Source organism: Eucyclogobius newberryi, unplaced genomic scaffold (assembly GCF_026437365.1).
Source record: "Eucyclogobius newberryi isolate DKJ021-1_F unplaced genomic scaffold, fEucNew1.0.hap1 SCAF_2, whole genome shotgun sequence".
NCBI classification, from domain to species: Eukaryota; Metazoa; Chordata; class Actinopteri; order Gobiiformes; family Gobiidae; genus Eucyclogobius; species Eucyclogobius newberryi.
The window spans coordinates 52,237,458-52,263,935 of record NW_027315834.1 but is presented as its reverse complement, the minus strand read 5'-3'; the positions used below and the strand labels follow the sequence as shown (position 1 = coordinate 52,263,935).

The window sequence follows — 26,478 nt, the reverse complement described above, 5'->3', positions numbered from 1 at the left end:
GGTCAGAGGTCAGTGTGAGGGTCAGTGGTCAATGTGAGGGTCAAGCACGTGTGTGAGGGTCAAGCACATGTGTGAGGGTCAAGCACATGTGTGAAGGTCAAGCACATGTGTGAAGGTCAGAGGTCAGTGTGAGGGTCAGAGGTCAGTGTGAGGGTCAGAGGTCAATGTGAGGGTCAAGCACATGTGTGAGGGTCAAGCACATGTGTGAAGGTCAAGCACATGTGTGAAGGTCAGAGGTCAGTGTGAGGGTCAGAGGTCAGTGTGAGGGTCAGAGGTCAATGTGAGGGTCAAGCACATGTGTGAAGGTCAAGCACATGTGTGAAGGTCAAGCACATGTGTGAAGGTCAAGCACATGTGTGAAGGTCAGAGTGAGGGTCAGAGGTCAATGTGAGGGTCAAGCATGTGTGAGGGTCAAGCACATGTGTGAAGGTCAAGCACATGTGTGAAGGTCAGAGGTCAGTGTGAGGGTCAGAGGTCAATGTGAGGGTCAAGCACATGTGTGAGGGTCAAGCACATGTGTGAAGGTCAGAGGTCAGTGTGAGGGTCAGAGGTCAATGTGAGGGTCAAGCATATGTGTGAAGGTCAAGCACATGTGTGAAGGTCAAGCACATGTGTGAAGGTCAGAGGTCAGTGTGAGGGTCAGAGGTCAATGTGAGGGTCAAGCATGTGTGAGGGTCAAGCACATGTGTGAAGGTCAGAGGTCAGTGTGAGGGTCAGAGGTCAATGTGAGGGTCAGAGGTCAATGTGAGGGTAAAGGACATGTGAGGGTCAGAGGTCAATGTGAGGGTCAAGCACATGTGTGAGGGTCAAAGGTCAGTGTGAGGGTCAGAGGTCAATGTGAGGGTCAAGCACATGTGAGGGTCAGAGGTCAGTTTGAGGGTGGTCAGAGGCCAATGTGAGGGTCAAGCACATGTGGGAGGGTCAGAGGTCAGTGCAAAGGTCAGGCACATGTGTGAGGTCAAGGTCTGTTACCTGGTTTCTGGAGCCCAGTTTGAGGATGTCCTTCTCGATCTGCTGGATCCGAGAGACTCGAGCCTGAAATAGAAACAGGGTGAGACAGGTCCTCCCCCGAAGACAGGTCCTCCCCCGGAGACAGGTCCTCCCCCGGAGACAGGTCCTCCCCCGGAGACAGGTCCTCCCCCGGAGACAGGTCCTCCCCCAGAGGCCTGCGCTGTCCTGCAGGACAGTCGTGTAGGACTGTCCTGCAGGTCTAACAGTAGGACTAACAGTAGGACTAACAACAGAACTAACAGCGGGACTAACAGCAGGTCTAACAGTGGGACTAACAACAGAACTAACAGCGGGACTAACAGTGGGACTAACAGTGGGACTAACAGTGGAACTAACAGCAGGCCTAACAGCAGGACTAACAGCAGGTCTAACAGTAGGTCTAACAGTGGGACTAACAGCAGGTCTAACAGTGGGACTAACAACAGAACTAACAGCGGGACTAACAGTAGGACTAACAGTGGGACTAACAGTGGGACTAACAGTGGGACTAACAGTGGAACTAACAGCAGGCCTAACAGCAGGACTAACAGCAGGACTAACAGCAGGACTAACAGTGGGACTAACAACAGAACTAACAGCGGGACTAACAGCAGAACTAATAGCGGGACTAACAGTAGGACTAACAGCGGGACTAACAGCAGGTCTAACAGTAGGTCTAACAGTGGGACTAACAGCAGGACTAACAGCGGGACAAACAGCGGGACAAACAGCAGGACTAACAGCAGGACTAACAGCGGGACTAACAGCAGGACTAACAGCAGGACTAACAGCGGGACAAACAGCGGGACAAACAGCAGGACTAACAGCGGGACTAACAGTAGGACTAACAGCAGGACTAACAGCAGGACTAACAGTGGGACTAACAGCAGGACTAACAGCGGGACAAACAGCGGGACAAACAGCAGGACTAACAGCAGGACTAACAGCGGGACTAACAGTAGGACTAACAGTGGGACTAACAGCAGGCCTAACAGCAGGACTAACAGCAGGCCTAACAGCAGGACTAACAGTAGGGCGTTACCTGAGCTCTCCTCTCCATCTCCTGGCAGGAGCCCAGCTGTTCCTCCATCGCAGAGCGAATCTGACGAGCCTCAAACTCAAGCTGCCTGCGGCTCATGTCTGTTTGCAGCGTGAACTAAAAGACACAACACACACACACACCGCAGCGTGAACTAAAACACACAACACACACACACCGCAGCGTGAACTAAAACACACAACACACACACACACTGCAGCGTGAACTAAAACACAACACACACACACTGCAGCGTGAACTAAAACACAACACACACACACACACACACACCGCAGCGTGAACTAAAACACACAACACACACACACACTGCAGCGTGAACTAAAACACAACACACACACACTGCAGCGTGAACTAAAACACAACACACACACACACACACACACTGCAGCGTGAACTAAAACACAACACACACACACACTACAGCGTGAACTAAAACACACAACACACACACAATGCAGCGTGAACTAAAACACACAACACACACACACACACTGCAGCGTGAACTAAAACACACAACACACACACACACACACTGCAGCGTGAACTAAAACACACAACACACACACAATGCAGCGTGAACTAAAACACACAACACACACACACACACACACACACACACTGCAGCGTGAACTAAAACACACAACACACACACAATGCAGCGTGAACTAAAACACACAACACACACACAATGCAGCGTGAACTAAAACACACAACACACACACACACACACTGCAGCGTGAACTAAAACACACAACACACACACACACTGCAGCGTAAACTAAAACACACACACACACTGCAGCGTGAACTAAACACACACAACACACACACACACTACAGCGTGAACTAAAACACACAACACACAGACACTGCAGCGTGAACTAAAACACACAACACACACACACTGCAGCGTGAACTAAAACAAACACACACACTGCAGCGTGAACTAAAACACAACACACACACACACTGCAGCGTGAACTAAAACACAACACACACACACACTGCAGCGTGAACTAAAACACACAACACACACACACTACAGCGTGAACTAAAACACACAACACACACACAATGCAGCGTGAACTAAAACACACAACACACACACACACACACACTGCAGCGTGAACTAAAACACACAACACACACACAATGCAGCGTGAACTAAAACACACAACACACACACACACTGCAGCGTGAACTAAAACACAACACACACACACAATGCAGCGTGAACTAAAACACACAACACACACACACACACACTGCAGCGTGAACTAAAACACACAACACACACACAATGCAGCGTGAACTAAAACACACAACACACACACACACACTGCAGCGTGAACTAAAACACACAACACACACACAATGCAGCGTGAACTAAAACACACAACACACACACACACACACACTGCAGCGTGAACTAAAACACACAACACACACACAATGCAGCGTGAACTAAAACACACAACACACACACACACACACACACACTGCAGCGTGAACTAAAACACACAACACACACACACACTGCAGCGTAAACTAAAACAGACACACACTGCAGCGTGAACTAAACACACACAACACACACACTGCAGCGTGAACTAAAACACACAACACACACACACACTACAGCGTGAACTAAAACACACAACACAGACACTGCAGCGTGAACTAAAACACACAACACACACACACTGCAGCGTGAACTAAAACAAACACACACACTGCAGCGTGAACTAAAACACACAACACACACACACTGCAGCGTGAACTAAAACACACAACACACACACACTGCAGCGTGAACTAAAACACAACACACACACTGCAGTGCTCGCAACTCACTTTTAACTCCCCTTTTGTGCTCGCCAACTCACTTTTTTAACTGCCCCTTTTGTGCTCGCCAACTCACTTTTAACTCTCCTTTGTGCTCGCCAACTCACTTTTAACTCTCCTTTGTGCTCGCCAACTCACTTTTAACTCTCCTTTGTGCTCGCCAACTCACTTTTAACTCTCCTTTGTGCTCGCCAACTCACTTTTAACTCTCCTTTGTGCTCGCCAACTCACTTTTAACTCCTTTGTGCTCGCCAACTCACTTTTAACTCCTTTGTGCTCGCCAACTCCCCCCTTTGTACACAAACACATATACACATACACAGAAACACACACACAAACAACCCTGGTGTCAGAAGTGTGTATTTGCGTGTCAGAAGTGTGTAAACGTACGTTCTCGGTGAGGGGGAGGCTGTCAATGCGTTTGGTCAGGTTCTGCAGCTGGGTATAGTACCAGTCCTTGTCCTTTTCCTCTTTCTCCAGCTCAGCCAATAGGAGTGCCCTGAGAGAGACGGACAGCAACAACCGCCAATCAGAGAGGTTCTACTGTGGAAGCGTAGAAGCAGTGATGGATACTTCAGAAGTGTATAATAATAATAAATAAATATAAATATATAACTAAAGCTGACATGTTGTGTGAGAGTAACAAAGGCGATCCAGGCTTGTACGATCATCGATGCAGGTGAAACACAGTTCGATGCTCATTTGTCATCCATGCGTTTAATTAGACACAGTAATGCCACATTGTCATATATGGATTGTTTTTTATGTGGTGACAGTCATTTAAAAAAAGTTCTAATTAATGCCCAAATGGCCAAAAAGCGCAGTATTTTTTTTTTTTTTAAATAACTTGGCATGTTTGGCGGGCCAGATTATAAACCGTGTAGTTTGCCCATCTCTGGGTTTTACCATTAGCCTTCACCATTAGGCAATACATTTGAGGTTATTTTCCATGATTGGGATTTACCGCTCCTTCTCCAGCTCCTCCAGGGCTCGGTCGTGTCCCTCTCTGCCTGCAGGGGGCGCTCCTCTGTCGTGCCCTTCTCTGCCGGCAGGGGGCGCTCCTCTGTCATGCCCTTCTCTGCCTGCAGGGGGCGCTCCTCGGTCGTGTCCCTCTCTGCCTGCAGGGGGCGCTCCTCGGTCGTGCCCTTCTCTGGCTGCGGGGGGCACTCCTCTGTCGTGCCCTTCTCTGCCTGCGGGGGGCGCTCCTCTGTCGTGCCCTTCTCTGCCTGCGGGGGGCGCTCCTCTGTCGTGCCCTTCTCTGCCTGCGGGGGGCGCTCCTCTGTCGTGTCCCTCTCTGCCTGCGGGGGGGGCTCCTCTGTCGTGTCCCTCTCTGCCTGCGGGGGGCGCTCCTCTGTCGTGTCCCTCTCTGCCTGCGGGGGGCGCTCCTCTGCGGGCTGGAGCTCCAGAGGAAGAGGCTGATGAGGAGGAGGATGAAGGGGGCACAGGAGGCCTGCTCCTGGGCTTAAACCCTGCAGAGTCCAGGCTCATCTCTGGAACATACAGATAACACACGCGTGTACTTTTAACGCACACTTAGCGCACACTCAGATAACGTGCATGTGCGCGCATTGTCATAACAATGTCATTAACATGGTTAAAGGAATATGAATGAGAAGGTTTTCACTCTTTATCGGCGATATCACTGTCTCTGCTGATGTCATGGAGCTGATTGTGAACCACTCTGAGGGAACCCTGACCCTGAACCAGAGGCGGAGCCAGACATTCTAAACATCTGGGGCTTAGCCCAAAAAGAAAGGGAGGGGGTTAATTCTGGCCAATAGGATGTGGTTTTAGTGCAGTTGCAGACAGTTGCAGACAGTTGCAGACAGTTGCAGACAGAAACCCTCCAAAGGCAAAGACAGCCTTTTTGCCTTCTGAGAGCTCCTCCTCCACAACACGTTGAACAGAACAGCAGAGGTGACGTTTAGTTATTCAAGAAATTGTACATCTTGATGTTCTTTAAAACAATCAGTGACAAAACAAACATGAAAAACATGCCCCTGACGGGGCTCGAACTCACAACACTAATGTCCTCAGACTCATGCTCTGCGTCTAGGCTACACCGACAATCACAATGACCTCATGGTTTGAACAGCAATGTGCTGTTGTTGTCTCTTCTACGTTAGATAAACTTTGTGTCTGCCACTGCCGCGTGGATCCGAGATGCGGGATCACATGACCAAAGAGATTTGAGCACGGAGCACTATCGGCGCTTTGGCTGCTTTTACCATTCTGCGCCCCAGCAGACATTAAACCGGGACACACGGGACAAAGTCTGTGCGAAACCAGGACAGATGCACCGGAACACTGGACGTAAACAATCGGGACTGTCCCAGGTAAATCGGGACGTCTGGCCATAGCTGTGACGGGATGTACTTCAGCTGCATTTGAAGGATTTGATGACGAGGAATGAACTGAAAAAGTGAGTGTATTGTGTTGTATTTTACGTGTTGCAACTGAACGAGGCTGGGAGTTGCTGTGGACATGCTAACGTGTCTGTTAGCGATAGCAGAGTGTGTTTTGATGTTGAACAATGTTGATCTGAATGAGTTGAACGCGTTTCATAAAGCTCAACTGACTCTGACTTATCCGTCTGTTTTGTTTATCTTATGTGCTTTATGTATGGACCAGTACACATGGTACACATGCCAGGCTGCGAATTAGACGGGGGCCCGGGGCCCGCAAGCAGTTGAATCTCTGGCGGGCCCGTGGTTTGAAATAGGAGGGGGCCCGCCGTGCCCCTCCTCGAAAAAAAAGATTTAACTAGTAATTTGTTCATATTCGGGACATTTTCATCGCTTAAGTTTGGTTTTGACAGACACGCCCACTTCGCACGTCTTCTCGCTTCTCATTGGCCGAGCGGTCTCCATGACGTAATATCAATGAAAGCGAGCATCTGATTGGCCGCTGCGTTCGTGTTGCGTTCACGTGTCCTCGGAAATGGCCCGACTAATTTTTGGGGCAATGTTTATATGTTAGTAGTTTATTTTGTAGGCTGTGATTTCATATATTCCACAAGATCTCCTTGTGTCAAATGCTGTAAACAGTATTTATTTTGTATTTAAGAAACATGATTATATTAAATTAAACAGTTTTAAAGATCATGATCTCTGGTTTATATGATTCACTATTTGTGCTCTTCATATCAAATAACAGATAAAAGTACTTTTACATGCTAATAACCAGCTTTAAAACACATTTATCTTGTTCTTATGACGCTGCGATGCCGCGCGCGCTTGTGGGCCCCTGAAATTGCTTGGGGGCCCCCAACTTTGAAAAGTTAGGGGCCCCCCCAGGCCCCTAACTTTGAAAATCTATTTCTCAGCCTGCATGCTACACATGCTACACATGCTACACATGGCACACATGCTACACATGGCACACATGCTACACATGCTACACATGCTACACATGCTACACATGCTACACATGCTACACATGCTACACATGCTACACATGGCACACATGGCACACATGGCACACATGGCACACATGGCACACATGCCACACATGCTACACATGCTACACATGCTACACATGGCACACATGGCACACATGCTACACATGCTACACATGCTACACATGCTACACATGGCACACATGCTACACATGCTACACATGCTACACATGGCACACATGCTACACATGCTACACATGGCACACATGCTACACATGCTACACATGCTACACATGCTACACATGCTACACATGCTACACATTCTACACATTCTACACATGCTACACATGCTACACATATAGCTGATGGTGCATTTAACAATCCGGTGCGCTCTTTCGTGCGCAAAATACGGTGTGTGTGTATTTAAATGTGTTTTATATGTGTATTTGATGCGTTGCACTGGTGTGTGGATGTGTGAGTGGTGATGTAAAGCGTACCATGTGACCAAGCTGGCTGAACATGTGACCATAAAGGAGGCGGAGCTGCTTTTACTGAATCTGCTGGTTTGAGCTGTCAATCAAAGTGTCCTCACCTTTCAGTCTCTCGATGAGTTCGTGGGAGCCTCCTCCGTCTCCCGTCTCCTCTTCTATCGTCCCCTGCAACTGCTTCAGCACTTCCTGAAAACACACACGCCAAACATCACACTCCAAACGTGAAGGTCCAGTGAGGTCCAGTCAGGTCCAGTCAGGTCCAGTCAGGTCCAGTCAGGTCCAGTGAGGTCCAGTGAGGTCCAGTCAGGTCCAGTCAGGTCCAGTCAGGTCCAGTGAGGTCCAGTCAGGTCCAGTCAGGTCCAGTCAGGTCCAGTCAGGTCCAGTCAGGTCCAGTGAGGTTCCCAGACCCGTTCTGATCGGGACAAACGCTCCAAACTCACACTCTTACCACGATTAGACGACAGCGCTCCAACAAAGACATGTCCACAACAACAGGAAACAGGAAACACAAACCAGGAAGTAAAGGACAGGAAGTGGAACAATACTGGGAGGGAGAGGAACCAACCAATGGGATCAAACATCATAAAAGACAGGACGGATCAGACATGTTTAGAGGAGAGGGTGGAGCAATCATGAGGCTGCGCTTTAGGCGAGGCACGTGATTGGACAAAGCACACAGAAACATTTAGGGAAAAGACCCAGAGACAGTCACATGACCCAAGGGCTGAAGTGATGTGAGAGAGCGAGGGAGAGGAGAGAGAGGGAGAGAGAGGGGGGAGGAGAGAGAGAGGGAGAGAGAGGGGGGAGGAGAGAGAGAGGGAGAGAGAGGGGGGAGGAGAGAGAGAGGGAGAGAGAGGGGGGAGGAGAGAGAGAGGGAGAGAGAGGGGGGAGGAGAGAGAGAGGGAGAGAGAGGGGGGAGGAGAGAGAGAGGGAGAGAGAGGGGGGAGGAGAGAGAGAGGGAGAGAGAGGGGGGAGGAGAGAGAGAGGGAGAGAGAGGGGGGAGGAGAGAGAGAGGGAGAGAGAGGGGGGAGGAGAGAGAGAGAGGGAGAGAGAGGGGGGAGGAGAGAGAGAGAGGGAGAGAGAGGGGGAGGAGAGAGAGAGAGGGAGAGAGAGGGGGGAGGAGAGAGAGGGAGAGAGAGGGGGGAGGAGAGAGAGAGGGAGAGAGAGGGGGGAGGAGAGAGAGAGAGGGAGAGAGAGGGGGAGGAGAGAGAGAGAGGGAGAGAGAGGGGGAGGAGAGAGAGAGAGGGAGAGAGAGGGGGAGGAGAGAGAGAGAGAGGGAGAGAGAGGGGGGAGGAGAGACTGTCAAATGAACTCAGGGATGGACTCAAGAGGTCTGAGTGTGTCCCCGGGTGTGTCCCCGGGTGTGTCCCCGGGTGTGTCCCCGGGTGTGTCCCCGGGTGTCTCCCCAGGTGTCTCCCCGAGTGTGTTACCAGGTGTGTCCTGAGTGTGTCCCCGAGTGTGTTACCAGGTGTGTCCTGAGTGTGTCCTGAGTCCTGAGCGTGTCCCGAGAGTGTCCCGAGCGTGTCCTGAGTCCTGAGCGTGTCCCGAGAGTGTCCCGAGCGTGTCCTGAGTCCTGAGCGTGTCCCGAGAGTGTCCCGAGCGTGTCCCGAGAGTGTCCTGAGCGTGTCCTGAGTCCTGAGCGTGTCCTGAGTCCTGAGCGCGTCCTGAGCGTGTCCTGAGTCCTGAGCGTGTCCTGAGTCCTGAGCGTGTCCTGAGTCCTGAGCGCGTCCTGAGTCCTGAGCGTGTCCTGAGCGAGTCCCGAGCGTGTCCCGAGCGTGTCCTGAGTCCTGAGCGTGTCCTGAGTCCTGAGCGTGTCCTGAGTCCTGAGCGTGTCCTGAGTCCTGAGCGAGTCCCGAGCGTGTCCTGAGTCCTGAGCGCGTCCTGAGTATGTCCCGAGAGTGTCCCTGAGTGTGTTACCAGGTGTGTCCTGAGCGTGTCCTGAGTCCTGAGCGTGTCCCGAGTCCTGAGCGTGTCCCGAGAGTGTCCCCGAGTGTGTTACCAGGTGTGTCCTGAGTCCTGAGTGTGTCCTGAGTCCTGAGCGTGTCCTAAGTCCCGAGAGTGTCCCGAGCGTGTACCGAGCGTGTCCTGAGTCCCGAGCGAGTCCCGAGCATGTCCCAAGAGTGTCCCGAGAGTGTCCTGAGTCCTGAGCGCGTCCTGAGTCCTGAGCATGTCCCGAGAGTGTCCCTGAGTGTGTTACCAGGTGTGTCCTGAGCGTGTCCTGAGTCCTGAGCGTGTCCTGAGTCCTGAGCGTGTCCTGAGTCCTGAGCATGTCCCGAGAGTGTCCCCGAGTGTGTTACCAGGTGTGTCCGGAGTCCTGAGTGTGTCCTGAGTCGAGAGCGTGTCCTAAGTCCCGAGAGTGTCCCGAGCGTGTCCCTACCTTCATGTTGGACGCCTCAGACTCCAGCTTGCTCAGGTGGGTGGAGTTGTCCTGCAGCTCCTGTCTCAGGGTGGAGTTCTCCATCTTCAGCACCTCCACCTGCCTCAGCAGCTGGTCATAGGACGCCATGACCTGTGCTCCTCAGACCTGCAACAACACATCCTGAGTGTGTCCCCGAGCGTGTCTAGGTCTAAAGCAGGACTAAAGCAGGTCTAAAGCAGGACTAAAGCAGGTCTAAAGCAGGACTAAAGCAGGACTAAAGCAGGTCTAAAGCAGGACTAAAGCAGGACTAAAGCAGGTCTAAAGCAGGACTAAAGCAGGACTAAAGCAGGTCTAAAGCAGGTCTAAAACAGGTCTAAAGCAGGACTAAAGCAGGACTAAAGCAGGACTAAAGCAGGTCTAAAGCAGGTCTAAAACAGGTCTAAAGCAGGACTAAAGCAGGACTAAAGCAGGACTAAAGCAGGACTAAAGCAGGTCTAAAGCAGGTCTAAAGCAGGACTAAAACAGGACTAAAACAGGACTAAAACAGGTCTAAAACAGGCCTAAAGCAGGTCTAAAATAGGTCTAAAGCAGGACTAAAGCAGGTCTAAAGCAGGTCTAAAACAGGTCTAAAGCAGGACTAAAGCAGGACTAAAGCAGGACTAAAGCAGGTCTAAAGCAGGACTAAAGCAGGACTAAAACAGGACTAAAACAGGACTAAAACAGGACTAAAACAGGTCTAAAACAGGCCTAAAGCAGGTCTAAAATAGGTCTAAAGCAGGACTAAAGCAGGTCTAAAGCAGGTCTAAACCAGGACTAAAGCAGGACTAAAGCAGGACTAAAGCAGGACTAAAATAGGTCTAAAGCAGGTCTAAAGCAGGTCTAAACCAGGTCTAAACCAGGACTAAAGCAGGTCTAAACCAGGACTAAAGCAGGACTAAAGTAGGACTAAAGCAGGTCTAAAGCAGGTCTAAACCAGGACTAAAGCAGGACTAAAGCAGGTCTAAAGCAGGACTAAAGCAGGTCTAAAGCAGGACTAAAGCAGGACTAAAGCAGGACTAAAGCAGGACTAAAGCAGGACTAAAGCAGGACTAAAGCAGGACGAAAACAGGACTAAAACAGGACTAAAGCAGGTCTAAAATAGGTCTAAAGCAGGACTAAAGCAGGTCTAAAGCAGGTCTAAAGCAGGTCTAAACCAGGACTAAAGCAGGTCTAAAGCAGGTCTAAAGCAGGTCTAAAGCAGGACTAAAGCAGGTCTAAAGCAGGACTAAAGCAGGTCTAAAACAGGTCTAAAGCAGGACTAAAGCAGGACTAAAGCAGGTCTAAAGCAGGACTAAAGCAGGTCTAAAGCAGGACTAAAGCAGGTCTAAAGCAGGACTAAAGCAGGACTAAAGCAGGACTAAAGCAGGACTAAAGCAGGACGAAAACAGGACTAAAACAGGACTAAAACAGGTCTAAAGCAGGACTAAAGCAGGTCTAAAACAGGACTAAAGCAGGACTAAAGCAGGTCTAAAGCAGGTCTAAAGCAGGTCTAAAGCAGGACTAAAGCAGGACTAAAGCAGGACTAAAGCAGGTCTAAAGCAGGTCTAAAGCAGGTCTAAAGCAGGACTAAAGCAGGACTAAAGCAGGACTAAAGCAGGACTAAAGCAGGACTAAAGCAGGACTAAAGCAGGTCTAAAGCAGGTCTAAAGCAGGACTAAAACAGGACTAAAACAGGTCTAAAACAGGCCTAAAGCAGGTCTAAAATAGGTCTAAAGCAGGACTAAAGCAGGTCTAAAGCAGGTCTAAAACAGGTCTAAAGCAGGACTAAAGCAGGACTAAAGCAGGACTAAAGCAGGTCTAAAGCAGGACTAAAGCAGGACTAAAACAGGACTAAAACAGGACTAAAACAGGACTAAAACAGGTCTAAAACAGGCCTAAAGCAGGTCTAAAATAGGTCTAAAGCAGGACTAAAGCAGGTCTAAAGTAGGACTAAAGCAGGTCTAAAGCAGGTCTAAACCAGGACTAAAGCAGGACTAAAGCAGGACTAAAGCAGGACTAAAGCAGGACTAAAATAGGTCTAAAGCAGGTCTAAAGCAGGTCTAAACCAGGACTAAAGCAGGTCTAAACCAGGACTAAAGCAGGACTAAAGTAGGACTAAAGCAGGTCTAAAGCAGGTCTAAAGCAGGTCTAAACCAGGACTAAAGCAGGACTAAAGCAGGTCTAAAGCAGGTCTAAAGCAGGTCTAAAGCAGGACTAAAGCAGGTCTAAAGCAGGTCTAAAGCAGGTCTAAAGCAGGACTAAAGCAGGACTAAAGCAGGACTAAAGCAGGACTAAAGCAGGACTAAAGCAGGACTAAAGCAGGACGAAAACAGGACTAAAACAGGACTAAAGCAGGTCTAAAATAGGTCTAAAGCAGGACTAAAGCAGGTCTAAAGCAGGTCTAAAGCAGGTCTAAAGCAGGTCTAAAGCAGGACTAAAGCAGGTCTAAAGCAGGACTAAAGCAGGTCTAAAGCAGGTCTAAAGCAGGACTAAAGCAGGACTAAAGCAGGTCTAAAGCAGGACTAAAGCAGGTCTAAAGCAGGACTAAAGCAGGTCTAAAGCAGGACTAAAGCAGGACTAAAGCAGGACTAAAGCAGGACTAAAGCAGGACGAAAACAGGACTAAAACAGGACTAAAACAGGTCTAAAGCAGGACTAAAGCAGGTCTAAAACAGGTCTAAAGCAGGTCTAAAGCAGGACTAAAGCAGGTCTAAAACAGGCCTAAAGCAGGTCTAAAGCAGGTCTAAAGCAGGACTAAAGCAGGTCTAAAGCAGGTCTAAAGTAGGACTAAAGCAGGTCTAAAGCAGGTCTAAAGCAGGTCTAAAGCAGGTCTAAAGCAGGACTAAAGCAGGTCTAAAGCAGGTCTAAAGCAGGTCTAAAGCAGGACTAAAGCAGGACTAAAGCAGGACTAAAGCAGGACTAAAGCAGGTCTAAAGCAGGACTAAAGCAGGTCTAAAGCAGGACTAAACCAGGTCTAAAGCAGGACTAAAGCAGGTCTAAAGCAGGAGTAAAGCAGGACTAAAGCAGGTCTAAAGCAGGTCTAAAGCAGGTCTAAAGCAGGTCTAAAGCAGGACTAAAGCAGGACTAAAGCAGGTCTAAAGCAGGACTAAAGCAGGACTAAAGCAGGTCTAAAGCAGGTCTAAAGCAGGTCTAAAGCAGGACTAAAGCAGGTCTAAAGCAGGACTAAAGCAGGTCTAAAGCAGGACTAAAGCAGGACTAAAGCAGGACTAAAGCAGGACTAAAGCAGGTCTAAAACAGGCCTAAAGCAGGCCTAAAGCAGGACTAAAGCAGGTCTAAAGCAGGACTAAAGCAGGACTAAAGCAGGACTAAAGCAGGTCTAAAGCAGGTCTAAAGCAGGACTAAAGCAGGTCTAAAGCAGGACTAAAGCAGGACTAAAGCAGGACTAAAGCAGGACTAAAGCAGGTCTAAAGCAGGTCTAAAACAGGCCTAAAGCAGGTCTAAAGTAGGACTAAAGCAGGTCTAAAGCAGGACTAAAGCAGGTCTAAAGCAGGTCTAAAGCAGGTCTAAAGCAGGACTAAAGCAGGTCTAAAGCAGGTCTAAAGCAGGTCTAAAGCAGGTCTAAAGCAGGAGTAAAGCAGGACTAAAGCAGGTCTAAAGCAGGTCTAAAGCAGGTCTAAAGCAGGTCTAAAGCAGGTCTAAAGCAGGACTAAAGCAGGACTAAAGCAGGTCTAAAGCAGGTCTAAAGCAGGTCTAAAGCAGGACTAAAGCAGGTCTAAAGCAGGTCTAAAGCAGGACTAAAGCAGGACTAAAGCAGGACTAAAGCAGGTCTAAAGCAGGTCTAAAGCAGGACTAAAGCAGGACTAAAGCAGAACTAAAGCAGGACTAAAGCAGGACTAAAGCAGGTCTAAAGCAGGACTAAAGCAGGACTAAAGCAGGACTAAAGCAGGTCTAAAGCAGGACTAAAGCAGGACTAAAGCAGGTCTAAAGCAGGACTAAAGCAGGTCTAAAGCAGAACTAAAGCAGGTCTAAAGCAGGACTAAAGCAGGACTAAAGCAGGTCTAAAGCAGGACTAAAGCAGGTCTAAAGCAGAACTAAAGCAGGTCTAAAGCAGGACTAAAGCAGGACTAAAGCAGGTCTAAAGCAGAACTAAAGCAGGTCTAAAGCAGGACTAAAGCAGGACTTAAGCAGGTCTAAAGCAGGACTAAAGCAGGTCTAAAGCAGGACTAAAGCAGGTCTAAAGCAGGACTAAAGCAGGTCTAAAGCAGGTCTAAAGCAGGACTAAAGCAGGACTAAAGCAGGACTAAAGCAGAACTAAAGCAGGACTAAAGCAGGTCTAAAGCAGGACTAAAGCAGGACTAAAGCAGGTCTAAAGCAGGACTAAAGCAGGACTAAAGCAGGACTAAAGCAGGTCTAAAGCAGGACTAAAGCAGGACTAAAGCAGGACTAAAGCAGGACTAAAGCAGGACTAAAGCAGGACTAAAGCAGGACTAAAGCAGACTCTTCTCCTGCAGCTCATCAGTGCTCTTCGGCGGCCATTTTCTCCATCCTCACTGCATCCCCCCTCCTCCTCCTCTCTCCCATCATCCTCCTCTACCTCCATTTTCCTCACCCTCTCCTCCTCCTTTTGTCTCCTCACATCTCTCCTTCATCCCTCCATCCTTCCTCTCCTTTTGTGCCGCTGTCATCACACACACAATAAAAGCAGCACAGTGTCATTCTGCCCCAGTTTTGGCCCCCGCCCTGATGCCCATCTTCCTGCGTGCCCCCCTCTGGCCCCGGGCCCCTGCCTCTGGCCCCGGGCCCCTGCCTCTGGCCTCGGGCCCCTGCCTCTGGCCCCGGGCCCCTGCCTCTGGCCCCGGGCCCCTTCTCGACCAGGGTGCGGGTTCAGGGTGGGTTCAGGGCAGGATTTGTGGTCAAAATGGTCAAAAATGAGGACTCACCCCATCGCTGTGTGTCTGCTGAAGAGACGAGAGAGAGCGGTGTGCAGAGGAAGAGGAGTCATGTGACACACCACAGCCAATCACAGAGCACACAGGGGGAGGGGCCGCTGTCAGGCAAAAACTGCCTCACAATAAAGGACTAAAGCAGGACTAAAGAGGGTCTAAACCAGGTCTAAAGAGGGTCTAAACCAGGTCTAAAGAGGGTCTGAACCAGGTCTAAAGAGGGTCTAAACCAGGTCTAAAGAGGGTCTGAACCAGGTCTAAAGAGGGTCTGAACCAGGTCTAAAGAGGGTCTAAACCAGGTCTAAAGAGGGTCTGAACCAGGTCTAAAGAGGGTCTAAACCAGGTCTAAAGAGGGTCTGAACCAGGTCTAAAGAGGGTCTAAACCAGGTCTAAAGAGGGTCTGAACCAGGTCTAAAGAGGGTCTGAACCAGGTCTAAAGAGGGTCTGAACCAGGTCTAAAGAGGGTCTGAACCAGGTCTAAACCAGGTCTAAAGAGGGTCTGAACCAGGTCTAAACCATGTCTAAAGAGGGTATAAACCAGGTCTAAAGAGGGTATAAACCAGGTCTAAAGAGGGTCTGAACCGGGTCTAAACCAGGTCTAAAGAGGGTCTGAACCAGGTCTAAACCATGTCTAAAGAGGGTATAAACCAGGTCTAAAGAGGGTATAAACCAGGTCTAAAGAGGGTATAAACCGGGTCTAAACCATGTCTAAAGAGGGTATAAACCAGGTCTAAAGAGGGTATAAACCAGGTCTAAAGAGGGTCTGAACCAGGTCTAAAGAGGGTCTAAACCAGGTCTAAAGAGGGTCTAAACCAGGTCTAAAGAGGGTCTGAACCAGGTCTAAACCATGTCTAAAGAGGGTATAAACCAGGTCTAAAGAGGGTATAAACCAGGTCTAAAGAGGGTATAAACCAGGTCTAAAGAGGGTATAAACCAGGTCTAAAGAGGGTCTAAACCAGGTCTAAAGAGGGTCTAAACCAGGTCTAAAGAGGGTCTAAACCAGGTCTAAAGCAGGACTAAAGAGGGTCTAAACCAGGTCTAAAGAGGGTCTGAACCAGGTCTAAAGAGGGTCTGCACCAGGTCTAAAGAGGGTCTAAACCAGGTCTAAAGAGGGTCTGAACCAGGTCTAAAGAGGGTATAAACCAGGTCTAAAGAGGGTCTGAACCAGGTCTAAAGAGGGTCTAAACCAGGTCTAAAGAGGGTCTGAACCGGGTCTAAACCATGTCTAAAGAGGGTATAAACCAGGTCTAAAGAGGGTATAAACCAGGTCTAAAGAGGGTCTGAACCAGGTCTAAAGAGGGTCTGAACCAGGTCTAAAGAGGGTCTAAACCAGGTCTAAAGAGGGTCTGAACCAGGTCTAAAGAGGGTCTGAACCAGGTCTAAAGAGGGTCTGAACCAGGTCTAAAGAGGGTCTGAACCAGGTCTAAAGAGGGTCTAAACCAGGTCTAAAGAGGGTCTGAACCAGGTCTAAACCATGTCTAAAGAGGGTATAAACCAGGTCTAAAGAGGGTATAAACCAGGTCTAAAGAGGGTATAAACCAGGTCTAAAGAGGGTATAAACCAGGTCTAAAGAGGGTCTAAACCAGGTCTAAAGCAGGACTAAAGAGGGTCTAAACCAGGTCTAAAGAGGGTATAAACCAGGTCTAAAGAGGGTCTAAACCAGGTCTAAAGAGGGTCTGAACCAGGTCTAAAGAGGGTCTGAACCAGGTCTAAACCATGTCTAAAGAGGGTATAAACCAGGTCTAAAGAGGGTATAAACCAGGTCTAAAGAGGGTATAAACCAGGTCTAAAGAGGGTATAAACCAGGTCTAAAGAGGGTCTTAACCAAGTCTAAAGAGGGTCTAAACCAGGTCTAAAGAGGGTATAAACCAGGTCTAAAGAGGGTCTAAACCAGGTCTAAAGAGGGTCTAAACCAGGTCTAAAGCAGGACTAAAGAGGGTCTAAACCAGGTCTAAAGAGGGTCTGAACCAGGTCTAAAGAGGGTCTGAACCAGGTCTAAAGAGGGTCTGAACCAGGTCTAAAGAGGGTCTGAACCAGGTCTAAACCATGTCTAAAGAGGGTATAAACCAGGTCTAAAGAGGGTATAAACCAGGTCTAAAGAGGGTCTTAACCAAGTCTAAAGAGGGTCTAAACCAGGTCTAAAGAGGGTATAAACCAGGTCTAAAGAGGGTCTAAACCAGGTCTAAAGAGGGTCTAAACCAGGTCTAAAGCAGGACTAAAGAGGGTCTAAACCAGGTCTAAAGAGGGTATAAACCAGGTCTAAAGCAGGACTAAAGAGGATCTAAAGCAGGTCTAAAGCAGGACTAAACCAGGACTAAAGCAGGTCTAAAGCCGGTCAAAACCGGGTCTAAAGCAGGACTAAAGAGGGTCTAAACAAAGTCTAAAGCAGGACTAAAACAGGTCTAAAACAGGTCTAAAGCAGGACTAAAACAGGACTAAAACAGGTCTAAAGCAGGTCTAAAGCAGGACTAAAGCAGGACTAAAGCAGGACTAAAACAGGTCTAAAACAGGTCTAAAGAGGGTCTAAACCAGGTCTAAAGATAAACCAGGTCTAAAGAGGGTCTAAACCAGGTCTAAAGAGGGTCTAAACCAGGTCTAAAGAGGGTCTGAACCAGGTCTAAAGAGGGTCTGAACCAGGTCTAAAGATAAACCAGGTCTAAAGAGGGTCTAAACCAGGTCTAAAGAGGGTCTAAACCAGGTCTAAAGAGGGTCTAAACCAGGTCTAAAGAGGGTCTGAACCAGGTCTAAAGAGGGTCTGAACCAGGTCTAAACCATGTCTAAAGAGGGTATAAACCAGGTCTAAAGAGGGTATAAACCAGGTCTAAAGAGGGTCTGAACCGGGTCTAAACCAGGTCTAAAGAGGGTCTGAACCAGGTCTAAACCATGTCTAAAGAGGGTATAAACCAGGTCTAAAGAGGGTATAAACCAGGTCTAAAGAGGGTCTGAACCGGGTCTAAACCATGTCTAAAGAGGGTATAAACCAGGTCTAAAGAGGGTATAAACCAGGTCTAAAGAGGGTCTGAACCAGGTCTAAAGAGGGTCTGAACCAGGTCTAAAGAGGGTCTAAACCAGGTCTAAAGAGGGTCTGAACCAGGTCTAAAGAGGGTCTGAACCAGGTCTAAAGAGGGTCTGAACCAGGTCTAAAGAGGGTCTAAACCAGGTCTAAAGAGGGTCTGAACCAGGTCTAAACCATGTCTAAAGAGGGTATAAACCAGGTCTAAAGAGGGTATAAACCAGGTCTAAAGAGGGTCTGAACCAGGTCTAAAGAGGGTATAAACCAGGTCTAAAGAGGGTCTTAACCAAGTCTAAAGAGGGTCTAAACCAGGTCTAAAGAGGGTATAAACCAGGTCTAAAGAGGGTCTAAACCAGGTCTAAAGAGGGTCTAAACCAGGTCTAAAGCAGGACTAAAGAGGGTCTAAACCAGGTCTAAAGAGGGTCTGAACCAGGTCTAAAGAGGGTCTGAACCAGGTCTAAACCATGTCTAAAGAGGGTATAAACCAGGTCTAAAGAGGGTATAAACCAGGTCTAAAGAGGGTATAAACCAGGTCTAAAGAGGGTATAAACCAGGTCTAAAGAGGGTCTAAACCAGGTCTAAAGAGGGTCTAAACCAGGTCTAAAGCAGGACTAAAGAGGGTCTAAACCAGGTCTAAAGAGGGTATAAACCAGGTCTAAAGAGGGTCTGAACCAGGTCTAAAGAGGGTCTAAACCAGGTCTAAAGAGGGTCTGAACCAGGTCTAAAGAGGGTCTGAACCAGGTCTAAACCATGTCTAAAGAGGGTATAAACCAGGTCTAAAGAGGGTATAAACCAGGTCTAAAGAGGGTATAAACCAGGTCTAAAGAGGGTATAAACCAGGTCTAAAGAGGGTCTAAACCAGGTCTAAAGAGGGTCTAAACCAGGTCTAAAGCAGGACTAAAGAGGGTCTAAACCAGGTCTAAAGAGGGTATAAACCAGGTCTAAAGAGGGTCTGAACCAGGTCTAAAGAGGGTCTGAACCAGGTCTTAAGAGGGTCTGAACCAGGTCTAAAGAGGGTCTAAACCAGGTCTAAAGAGGGTCTGAACCGGGTCTAAACCATGTCTAAAGAGGGTATAAACCAGGTCTAAAGAGGGTATAAACCAGGTCTAAAGAGGGTCTGAACCAGGTCTAAAGAGGGTATAAACCAGGTCTAAAGAGGGTATAAACCAGGTCTAAAGAGGGTATAAACCAGGTCTAAAGAGGGTATAAACCAGGTCTAAAGAGGGTCTTAACCAAGTCTAAAGAGGGTCTAAACCAGGTCTAAAGAGGGTATAAACCAGGTCTAAAGAGGGTCTAAACCAGGTCTAAAGAGGGTCTAAACCAGGTCTAAAGCAGGACTAAAGAGGGTCTAAACCAGGTCTAAAGAGGGTATAAACCAGGTCTAAAGAGGGTCTAAACCAGGTCTAAAGAGGGTCTGAACCAGGTCTAAAGAGGGTCTGAACCAGGTCTAAAGAGGGTCTAAACCAGGTCTAAAGAGGGTCTGAACCAGGTCTAAACCATGTCTAAAGAGGGTATAAACCAGGTCTAAAGAGGGTATAAACCAGGTCTAAAGAGGGTCTTAACCAAGTCTAAAGAGGGTCTAAACCAGGTCTAAAGAGGGTATAAACCAGGTCTAAAGAGGGTCTAAACCAGGTCTAAAGAGGGTCTAAACCAGGTCTAAAGAGGGTATAAACCAGGTCTAAAGAGGGTCTAAACCAGGTCTAAAGATAAACCAGGTCTAAAGAGGGTCTAAACCAGGTCTAAAGAGGGTCTAAACCAGGTCTAAAGAGGGTCTAAACCAGGTCTAAAGCAGGACTAAAGAGGGTCTAAACCAGGTCTAAAGAGGGTATAAACCAGGTCTAAAGCAGGACTAAAGAGGATCTAAAGCAGGTCTAAAGCAGGACTAAAGCAGGGCTAAAGAGGGTCTAAACCAGGACTAAATAGGGCCTAAACAAAGTCTAAAGCAGGACTAAAGCAGGTCTAAAGCAGGACTAAAACAGGACTAAAATAGGTCTAAAGCAGGTCTAAAGCAGGACTAAAGCAGGACTAAAACAGGTCTAAATCAGGTCTAAAGAGGGTCTAAAGAGGGTCTAAACCGGGTCTAAAGATAAACCAGGTCTAAAGAGGGTCTAAACCAGGCCTAAAGAGGGTCTAAACCAGGTCTAATGAGGGTCTAAACCAGGTCTAAAGATAAACCAGGTCTAAAGAGGGTCAAAATCAGGTCTAAAGAGGGTCTAAACCAGGTCTAAACCATGTCTAAAGAGGGTCTAAACCAGGTCTAAAGAGGGTCTAAACCAGGTCTAAAGAGGGTCTAAACCAGGTCTAAAGCAGGACTAAAGAGGGTCTAAACCAGGTCTGAAGAGGGTCTAAACCAGGACTAAAGCAGGTCTAAAGCAGGTCTAAAGCCGGTCAAAACCGGGTCTAAAGCAGGACTAAAGAGGGTCTAAACCAGGACTAAATAGGGCCTAAACAAAGTCTAAAGCAGGACTAAAGCAGGACTAAAACAGGACTAAAGCAGGTCTAAAGCAGGACTAGAGCAGGACTAAAGCAGGACTAAAACAGGTCTAGAGCAGGACTAGAGCAGGTCTAAAACAGGACTAGAGCAGGACTAAAGCAGGACTAAAGCAAATCTAAAGAAGGTCTAAAGCAGATCTAAAGCAGGACTAAAGCAGGTCTAAAGCAGGTCTAAAGCAGGTCTAAACCAGGACTAAAGCAGGACTAAAGCAGGACTAAAGCAGATCTAAAGCAGGACTAAAGCAGGACTAAAGCAGGACTAAAGCAGTTCTAAAGCAGGTCTAAAGCAGGACTAAAGCAGGTCTAAAGCAGGTCTAAAGCAGGACTCGTTTGGGCCTGAGCTTTACTATGACAGTCCTTTTCTACGTGTATATGGACTCAGACCTGGTTCAGACCTATTCACGGAGTTTAAAGACTCTACAGCAAAGCTGACAGCTAACGGCTAATAACAGCTAACTATAATCCCATTATTTTTACACTTACATGACAGCAAAGCTCACATGTCTTCGTGTGTGCTCCGGGATGAGCCCCGTGAGAGTTTCTGTCTCCTTTTCGCAGGAAACGGCTCAAATGTGACCAAACGGGACCAAAACATCCGTTAGCCCGGAGCTAGCGGTTAGCGGCTAAAGGCTAGTGTACCTTTGTCTGTATCCGCTGAACGTGACTCTTCACACGGTCACACAGAAGTGCACATCCCCGGGAGAGACCACGGGGCGTCAGGAGCGGGAACAGAAGTGCACTTTCATCACAAACTCCAAGAAAAGAAGTTTGACAAAGTTTAGCCACAGGCCGCAAAACGAACCGCCGCCATTTTAGGAAGGGATCGGAAGTGAAGCGAGAGAGGGAGGGAGGAGGAGATGAGGGAGGGAGGGAGGGGAAGAGAGAGGAGGGAGGAGGGAGGGGACGAGGGAGGATGGATGGGGGGAGGGAGGATGGACGGGACAAGGGAGGAGGGAGGGGACGAGGAGGGAGGGAGGGGAAAAGGGAGGAGGGAGGGGACAAGGGAGGAGGGAGGAGGGGAAGAGAGAGGAGGGAGGGAGGAGGAGATGAGGGAGGGGACGAGGGGAAGAGGGAGAGAGGGAGGGAGGGAGGGAGGAGGGGAAGAGAGAGGAGGGAGGGAGGAGGAGATGAGGGAGGGAGGAGGGGAAGAGAGAGGGAGGGAGGGGAAGAGAGAGGAGGGAGGAGGGAGGGGACGAGGGAGGATGGATGGGGGGAGGGAGGATGGACGGGACAAGGGAGGAGGGAGGGGACGAGGAGGGAGGGAGGGGAAAAGGGAGGAGGGAGGGGACAAGGGAGGAGGGAGGAGGGGAAGAGAGAGGAGGGAGGGAGGAGGAGATGAGGGAGGGGACGAGGGGAAGAGGGAGGGAGGGAGGGGAAGAGGGAGGGAGGAGGGGAAGAGAGAGGAGGGAGGGAGGAGGAGATGAGGGAGGGAGGAGGGGAAGAGAGAGGAGGGAGGGAGGAGGAGATGAGGGAGGGAGGAGGGGAAGAGGGAGGGAGGGAGGGGAAGAGAGAGGAGGGAGGAGGGAGGGGACGAGGGAGGATGGATGGGGGGAGGGAGGATGGACGGGACAAGGGAGGAGGGAGGGGACGAGGAGGGAGGGAGGGGACAAGGGAGGAGGGAGGAGGGGAAGAGAGAGGAGGGAGGGAGGAGGAGATGAGGGAGGGGACGAGGGGAAGAGGGAGAGAGGGAGGGGAGGAGGGGAAGAAGGAGGGGGGGAGGAAGGAGGGATGGAGGATGGACGGGACAAGTGAGGAGGGAGGGGACAAGGGAGGAGGGAGGGAGGGGACAAGGGAGGAGGGAGGGAGGGAGGGGACAAGGGAGGAGGGAGGGGACAAGCGAGGGAGGGAGGGGACAAGCGAGGGAGGGAGGGGACAAGGGAGGAGGGAGGGAGGGGACAAGGGAGGAGGGGACAAGGGAGGAGGGAGTGAGAGAGGGAGGAGGGAGGGGACGAGGGAGGATGGATGGAGGGAGGATGGAGGGGACAAGGGAGGAGGGAGGGGACAAGGGGAAGGAGGAGGGAGGGAGGAGGGGAAGAGGGAGGAGGGAGACAGAGAGGGGAAGGAGGGGGGAGGGAGGGAGAGAGGGAGGGGACGAGGGAGGATGGATGGGGGGAGGGAGGATGGACGGGACAAGGGAGGAGGGAGGGGACGAGGAGGGAGGGAGGGAGGGAGGGGAAAAGGGAGGAGGGAGGGAGGGGACAAGGGAGGAGGGAGGGGACAAGGGAGGATGGATGGAGGGAGGATGGAGGGGACAAGGGAGGAGGGAGGGAGGGGACAAGGGAGGAGGGAGGGAGGGGACAAGGGAGGAGGGAGGGAGGGGACGAGGGAGGGGAAGAGGGAGGGAGGGGAAGAAGGAGGGGACGAGGGAGGGAGGGGACGACGGAGGGAGGGGAGGAGGGAGGGGAGGGGAGGAGGGAAGGGAGTAGGGAAGGGAGGGAGGGAGGGAAGGGAGGGGACGAGGGAGAGAGGGAGGAAGGAGGGAGGGAAGATGAAGAAAGCTCGTTAAAAAGCTCATGTTTCCTTAAGACAAATGTTCTTGTGTCAAAGTGACTAAAGTCAGACTCAGACGCTCAAACATATCTTTATTATCACAAGTGTTTTCTGCAGAAGGTGGAGCTGTGTCTGGTGGGCTCAGGTGTGTGGTCCTGGTCCTGGTCCTGGTCCTGGTCCTGGTCCTGCTCCTGGTCCTGGTCCTGGTCCTGCTCCTGGTCCTGGTCCTGGTCCTGGTCCTGGTCCTGGTCCTGGTCCTGCTCCTTGTCCTGCTCCTGCTCCTGCTCCTGCTCCTGCTCCTGGTCCTGGTCCTGGTCCTGGTCCTGCTCCTGGTCCTGGTCCTGGTCCTGGTCCTGGTCCTGGTCCTGCTCCTGCTCCTGCTCCTGCTCCCGTCCTGGTTTGCCTCTGGTGCTTCTGGCTCCAGCTGCACTCAGAGTTTTCATTCCAGCGACTCGGTCCCTCCTCAAACACCTCCTGGACACAAGGAGCCGTTTGTCCTGCAGCTTCTCTAGTAAATAATGACTAGATCACAATGTTATGATTTTAATCTATTTTGTAAATCCCCTGAAAAGCTGCTGGGCCAGACAGTGTCACTCCCTCCACCTTAAGACACTGTGCAGGCCAGCTGACTCCTGTCTTCACTGGCATTTTTAACACATGACCACAGACCTGTGGCACTGACGTCTGTCATGAAGTCATTTGAGCGCCTGGTCCTCCCTCACCTCAAGTCCTTCACCTCCTCCCTGCTGGACCCCCTACTGGACCCCCTGATGAACCCTCTGCTGGACCCCCTATTGGATCCCCTGATGAATCCTCTGCTGGACCCCGTGCTGGACCCCCTGCTGGACCCCCTGATGGACCCCCTGATGGACCCCTGATGGACCCCTGATGGACCCCTGCTGGACCCCCTGATGGACCCCTGATGGACCCCTGATGGACCCCCTGATGGACCCCCTGATGGACCCCTGATGGACCCCCTGATGGACCCCTGATGGACCCCTGATGGACCCCCTGCTGGACCCTCTGATGGACCCCCTGCTGGACCCCCTGCTGGACCCCCTGCTGGACCCCCTGCTGGACCCCCTGATGACCTTGAGTCTGAGGCTGCCTCGGGACAGAAACAGAGAATGGTTCGTACCTTCTTCCAGATGGGCACCAGGGCCTTGAGCTGCGTCACACAAAACTGAACCGCTTCTTCAGAGTCCCTCCGATGGGGAGCCGAGATCGCCAAGACAACACTGGCCTCGCCCACCGCCACCCACCTGCCAATCAGAGCAAAGCAGAGAGTCAGGGGCGTGTCTTGTGTTGATCAGGTTACATTTCCAGGTGATGAGAGTTTGTGCCACACGTGACAAACAATGTGGTGAGATTCATTTCATTTGGGCAGCAGGACGTGTTCTAAAGCGGGACAGGGCGTGTCCTAAAGCGGGACAGGACGTGTTCTAAAGCGGGACAGGACATGTTCTGAAGCGGGACAGGACGTGTTCTAAAGCGGGACATGACATGTTCTGAAGCGGGACAGGACATGTTCTGAAGCAGGACAGGACGTGTTCTAAAGCGGGACAGGGCGTGTCCTAAAGCGGGACAGGACATGTTCTGAAGCAGGACAGGACGTGTTCTAAAGCAGGACAGGACGTGTTCTAAAGCATTGCCAACGTTATTGCCATGTTTTTAGTATGTTATTGCCATGTTTTAGCGTGTTATTGACATGTCTTTAGCGTATTATTGCCATGTCTTTAGCGTGTTATTGCCATGTCTTTAGCGTATTATTGCCATGTCTTTAGCGTGGTATTCCCATGTCTTTAGCATGTTATTGCCATGTGTTTAGCGTGGTATTGCCATGTTTTTAGCGTGGTATTGCCATGTCTTTAGCGTGTTATATTTCATGTCTTTACCGTGTCATTGCCATGTTTTTAGCGTGGTATTCCCATGTCTTTAGCGTGTTATTGCCATGTCTTTGGCGTTGTATTGCCATGTTTTTAGCGTGTTATTTCCATGTTTTAGCGTGTTATTGCCATGTCTTTAGCGTGGTATTGCCATGTCATTAGCGTATTATTGCCATGTCTTTAGCGTGTTATTGCCATGTCATTAGCGTATTATTGCCATGTCTTTAGCGTGTTATTGCCATGTCTTTAGCGTGTTATTGCCATGTCTTTAGCGTGGTATTGTCATGTTTTTAGCGTGGTATTGCCATGTTTTTAGCGTGGTATTACCATGTCTTTAGCGTGTTATTACCATGTCTTTAGCGTTGTATTGCCATGTTTTTAGCGTGGTATTGCCATGTTTTTAGCGTGGTATTACCATGTCTTTAGCGTGTTATTACCATGTCTTTAGCGTGTTATTGACATGTCTTTAGCGTATTATTGCCATGTCTTTAGCGTGTTATTGCCATGTATTTAGCGTGGTATTCCCATGTCTTTAGCGTGTTATTGCCATGTCTTTGGCGTTGTATTGCCATGTTTTTAGCGTGTTATTTCCATGTTTTAGCGTGTTATTGCCATGTCTTTAGCGTGGTATTGCCATGTCATTAGCGTATTATTGCCATGTCTTTAGCGTGTTATTGCCATGTCATTAGCGTATTATTGCCATGTCATTAGCGTATTATTGCCATGTCTTTAGCGTGTTATTGCCATGTCTTTAGCGTGTTATTGCCATGTCTTTAGCGTGGTATTGCCATGTTTTTAGCGTGGTATTGCCATGTTTTTAGCGTGGTATTACCATGTCTTTAGCGTGTTATTACCATGTCTTTAGCGTTGTATTGCCATGTTTTTAGCGTGGTATTGCCATGTTTTTAGCGTGGTATTACCATGTCTTTAGCGTGTTATTACCATGTCTTTAGCGTTGTATTGCCATGTTTATAGCGTATTATTGCCATGTCTTTAGCGTGTTATTGCCATGTCTTTAGCGTGTTATTGCCATGTCTTTAGCGTGTTATTGCCATGTCTTTAGCGTGGTATTGCCATGTTTTTAACATGCTTGATGCTCACCCGAGCCTGTGGTGGAGGCAGATGTGCTGTACGTTAGGCCAGTGCTCTCTGATGACACAGCTCAGTTTAGAGAGCTCTGATTGGACCATGGACTCGTACGCCTCATACTCCAGACCAATCACCTTCCGACCGTCGAGAAGATCCTCGCGAGTCGTCCCTGAGACCGAGAAGACAGAACATTCTAGAAGTGTGTGGGTCATTGTTCCACTACAGCTCAAATACATGAGCAAAACGTGCAAAGAAATATACTTTATTCTTCATTTGGATCTTCAGTTTCCACAAATGTTGTCTTCACCTCCAGAAATATGCATTTCAATATTATATCTACTCAAACAAAAATGAATGAATATCATATTTATCTACTTGTCCAGGTTTAGCTCAGAAACCTCTGCACAAAGACTGACCTGTTACTACGGTAACACATAAACTACT

At 49.5% G+C, this 26,478-nt stretch overlaps 2 protein-coding genes across 5 annotated transcripts in view; both read right to left on the bottom strand.

Annotated features, from left to right (window-relative positions):
* The window catches only part of apc (APC regulator of WNT signaling pathway), a 43,849-nt gene extending 22,432 nt beyond the window's left edge, over positions 1 to 21,417 (bottom strand). Inside the window, exons 1-7 of one of the 2 annotated variants that reach the window (XM_072453392.1) lie at positions 21,209 to 21,417; positions 10,161 to 10,307; positions 7,885 to 7,969; positions 4,860 to 5,385; positions 4,286 to 4,394; positions 2,033 to 2,146; positions 973 to 1,035 (exon numbers count right to left, since the gene is read on the bottom strand). In XM_072453392.1, coding sequence (XP_072309493.1) covers positions 973 to 1,035; positions 2,033 to 2,146; positions 4,286 to 4,394; positions 4,860 to 5,385; positions 7,885 to 7,969; positions 10,161 to 10,289 — 1,026 coding nt within the window. In that variant the 5' untranslated portion in view covers positions 10,290 to 10,307; positions 21,209 to 21,417. Of the gene's footprint in view, positions 1 to 972; positions 1,036 to 2,032; positions 2,147 to 4,285; positions 4,395 to 4,859; positions 5,386 to 7,884; positions 7,970 to 10,160; positions 10,308 to 15,060; positions 15,224 to 21,208 lie in introns of those variants that run through there. The other variant, XM_072453393.1, reaches the window with a different exon arrangement.
* LOC140367080 (molybdopterin synthase catalytic subunit) overlaps positions 1 to 26,478 on the bottom strand; it is a 135,320-nt gene that overhangs the window by 102,721 nt on the left and 6,121 nt on the right. Inside the window, exons 3-5 of one of the 3 annotated variants that reach the window (XM_072453404.1) lie at positions 26,047 to 26,203; positions 24,198 to 24,321; positions 23,463 to 23,533 (exon numbers count right to left, since the gene is read on the bottom strand). In XM_072453404.1, the coding sequence (XP_072309505.1) occupies positions 23,463 to 23,533; positions 24,198 to 24,321; positions 26,047 to 26,203 (352 nt within the window). Of the gene's footprint in view, positions 1 to 23,185; positions 23,534 to 24,197; positions 24,322 to 26,046; positions 26,204 to 26,478 lie in introns of those variants that run through there. The other 2 variants (XM_072453402.1, XR_011928099.1) reach the window with 2 other exon arrangements.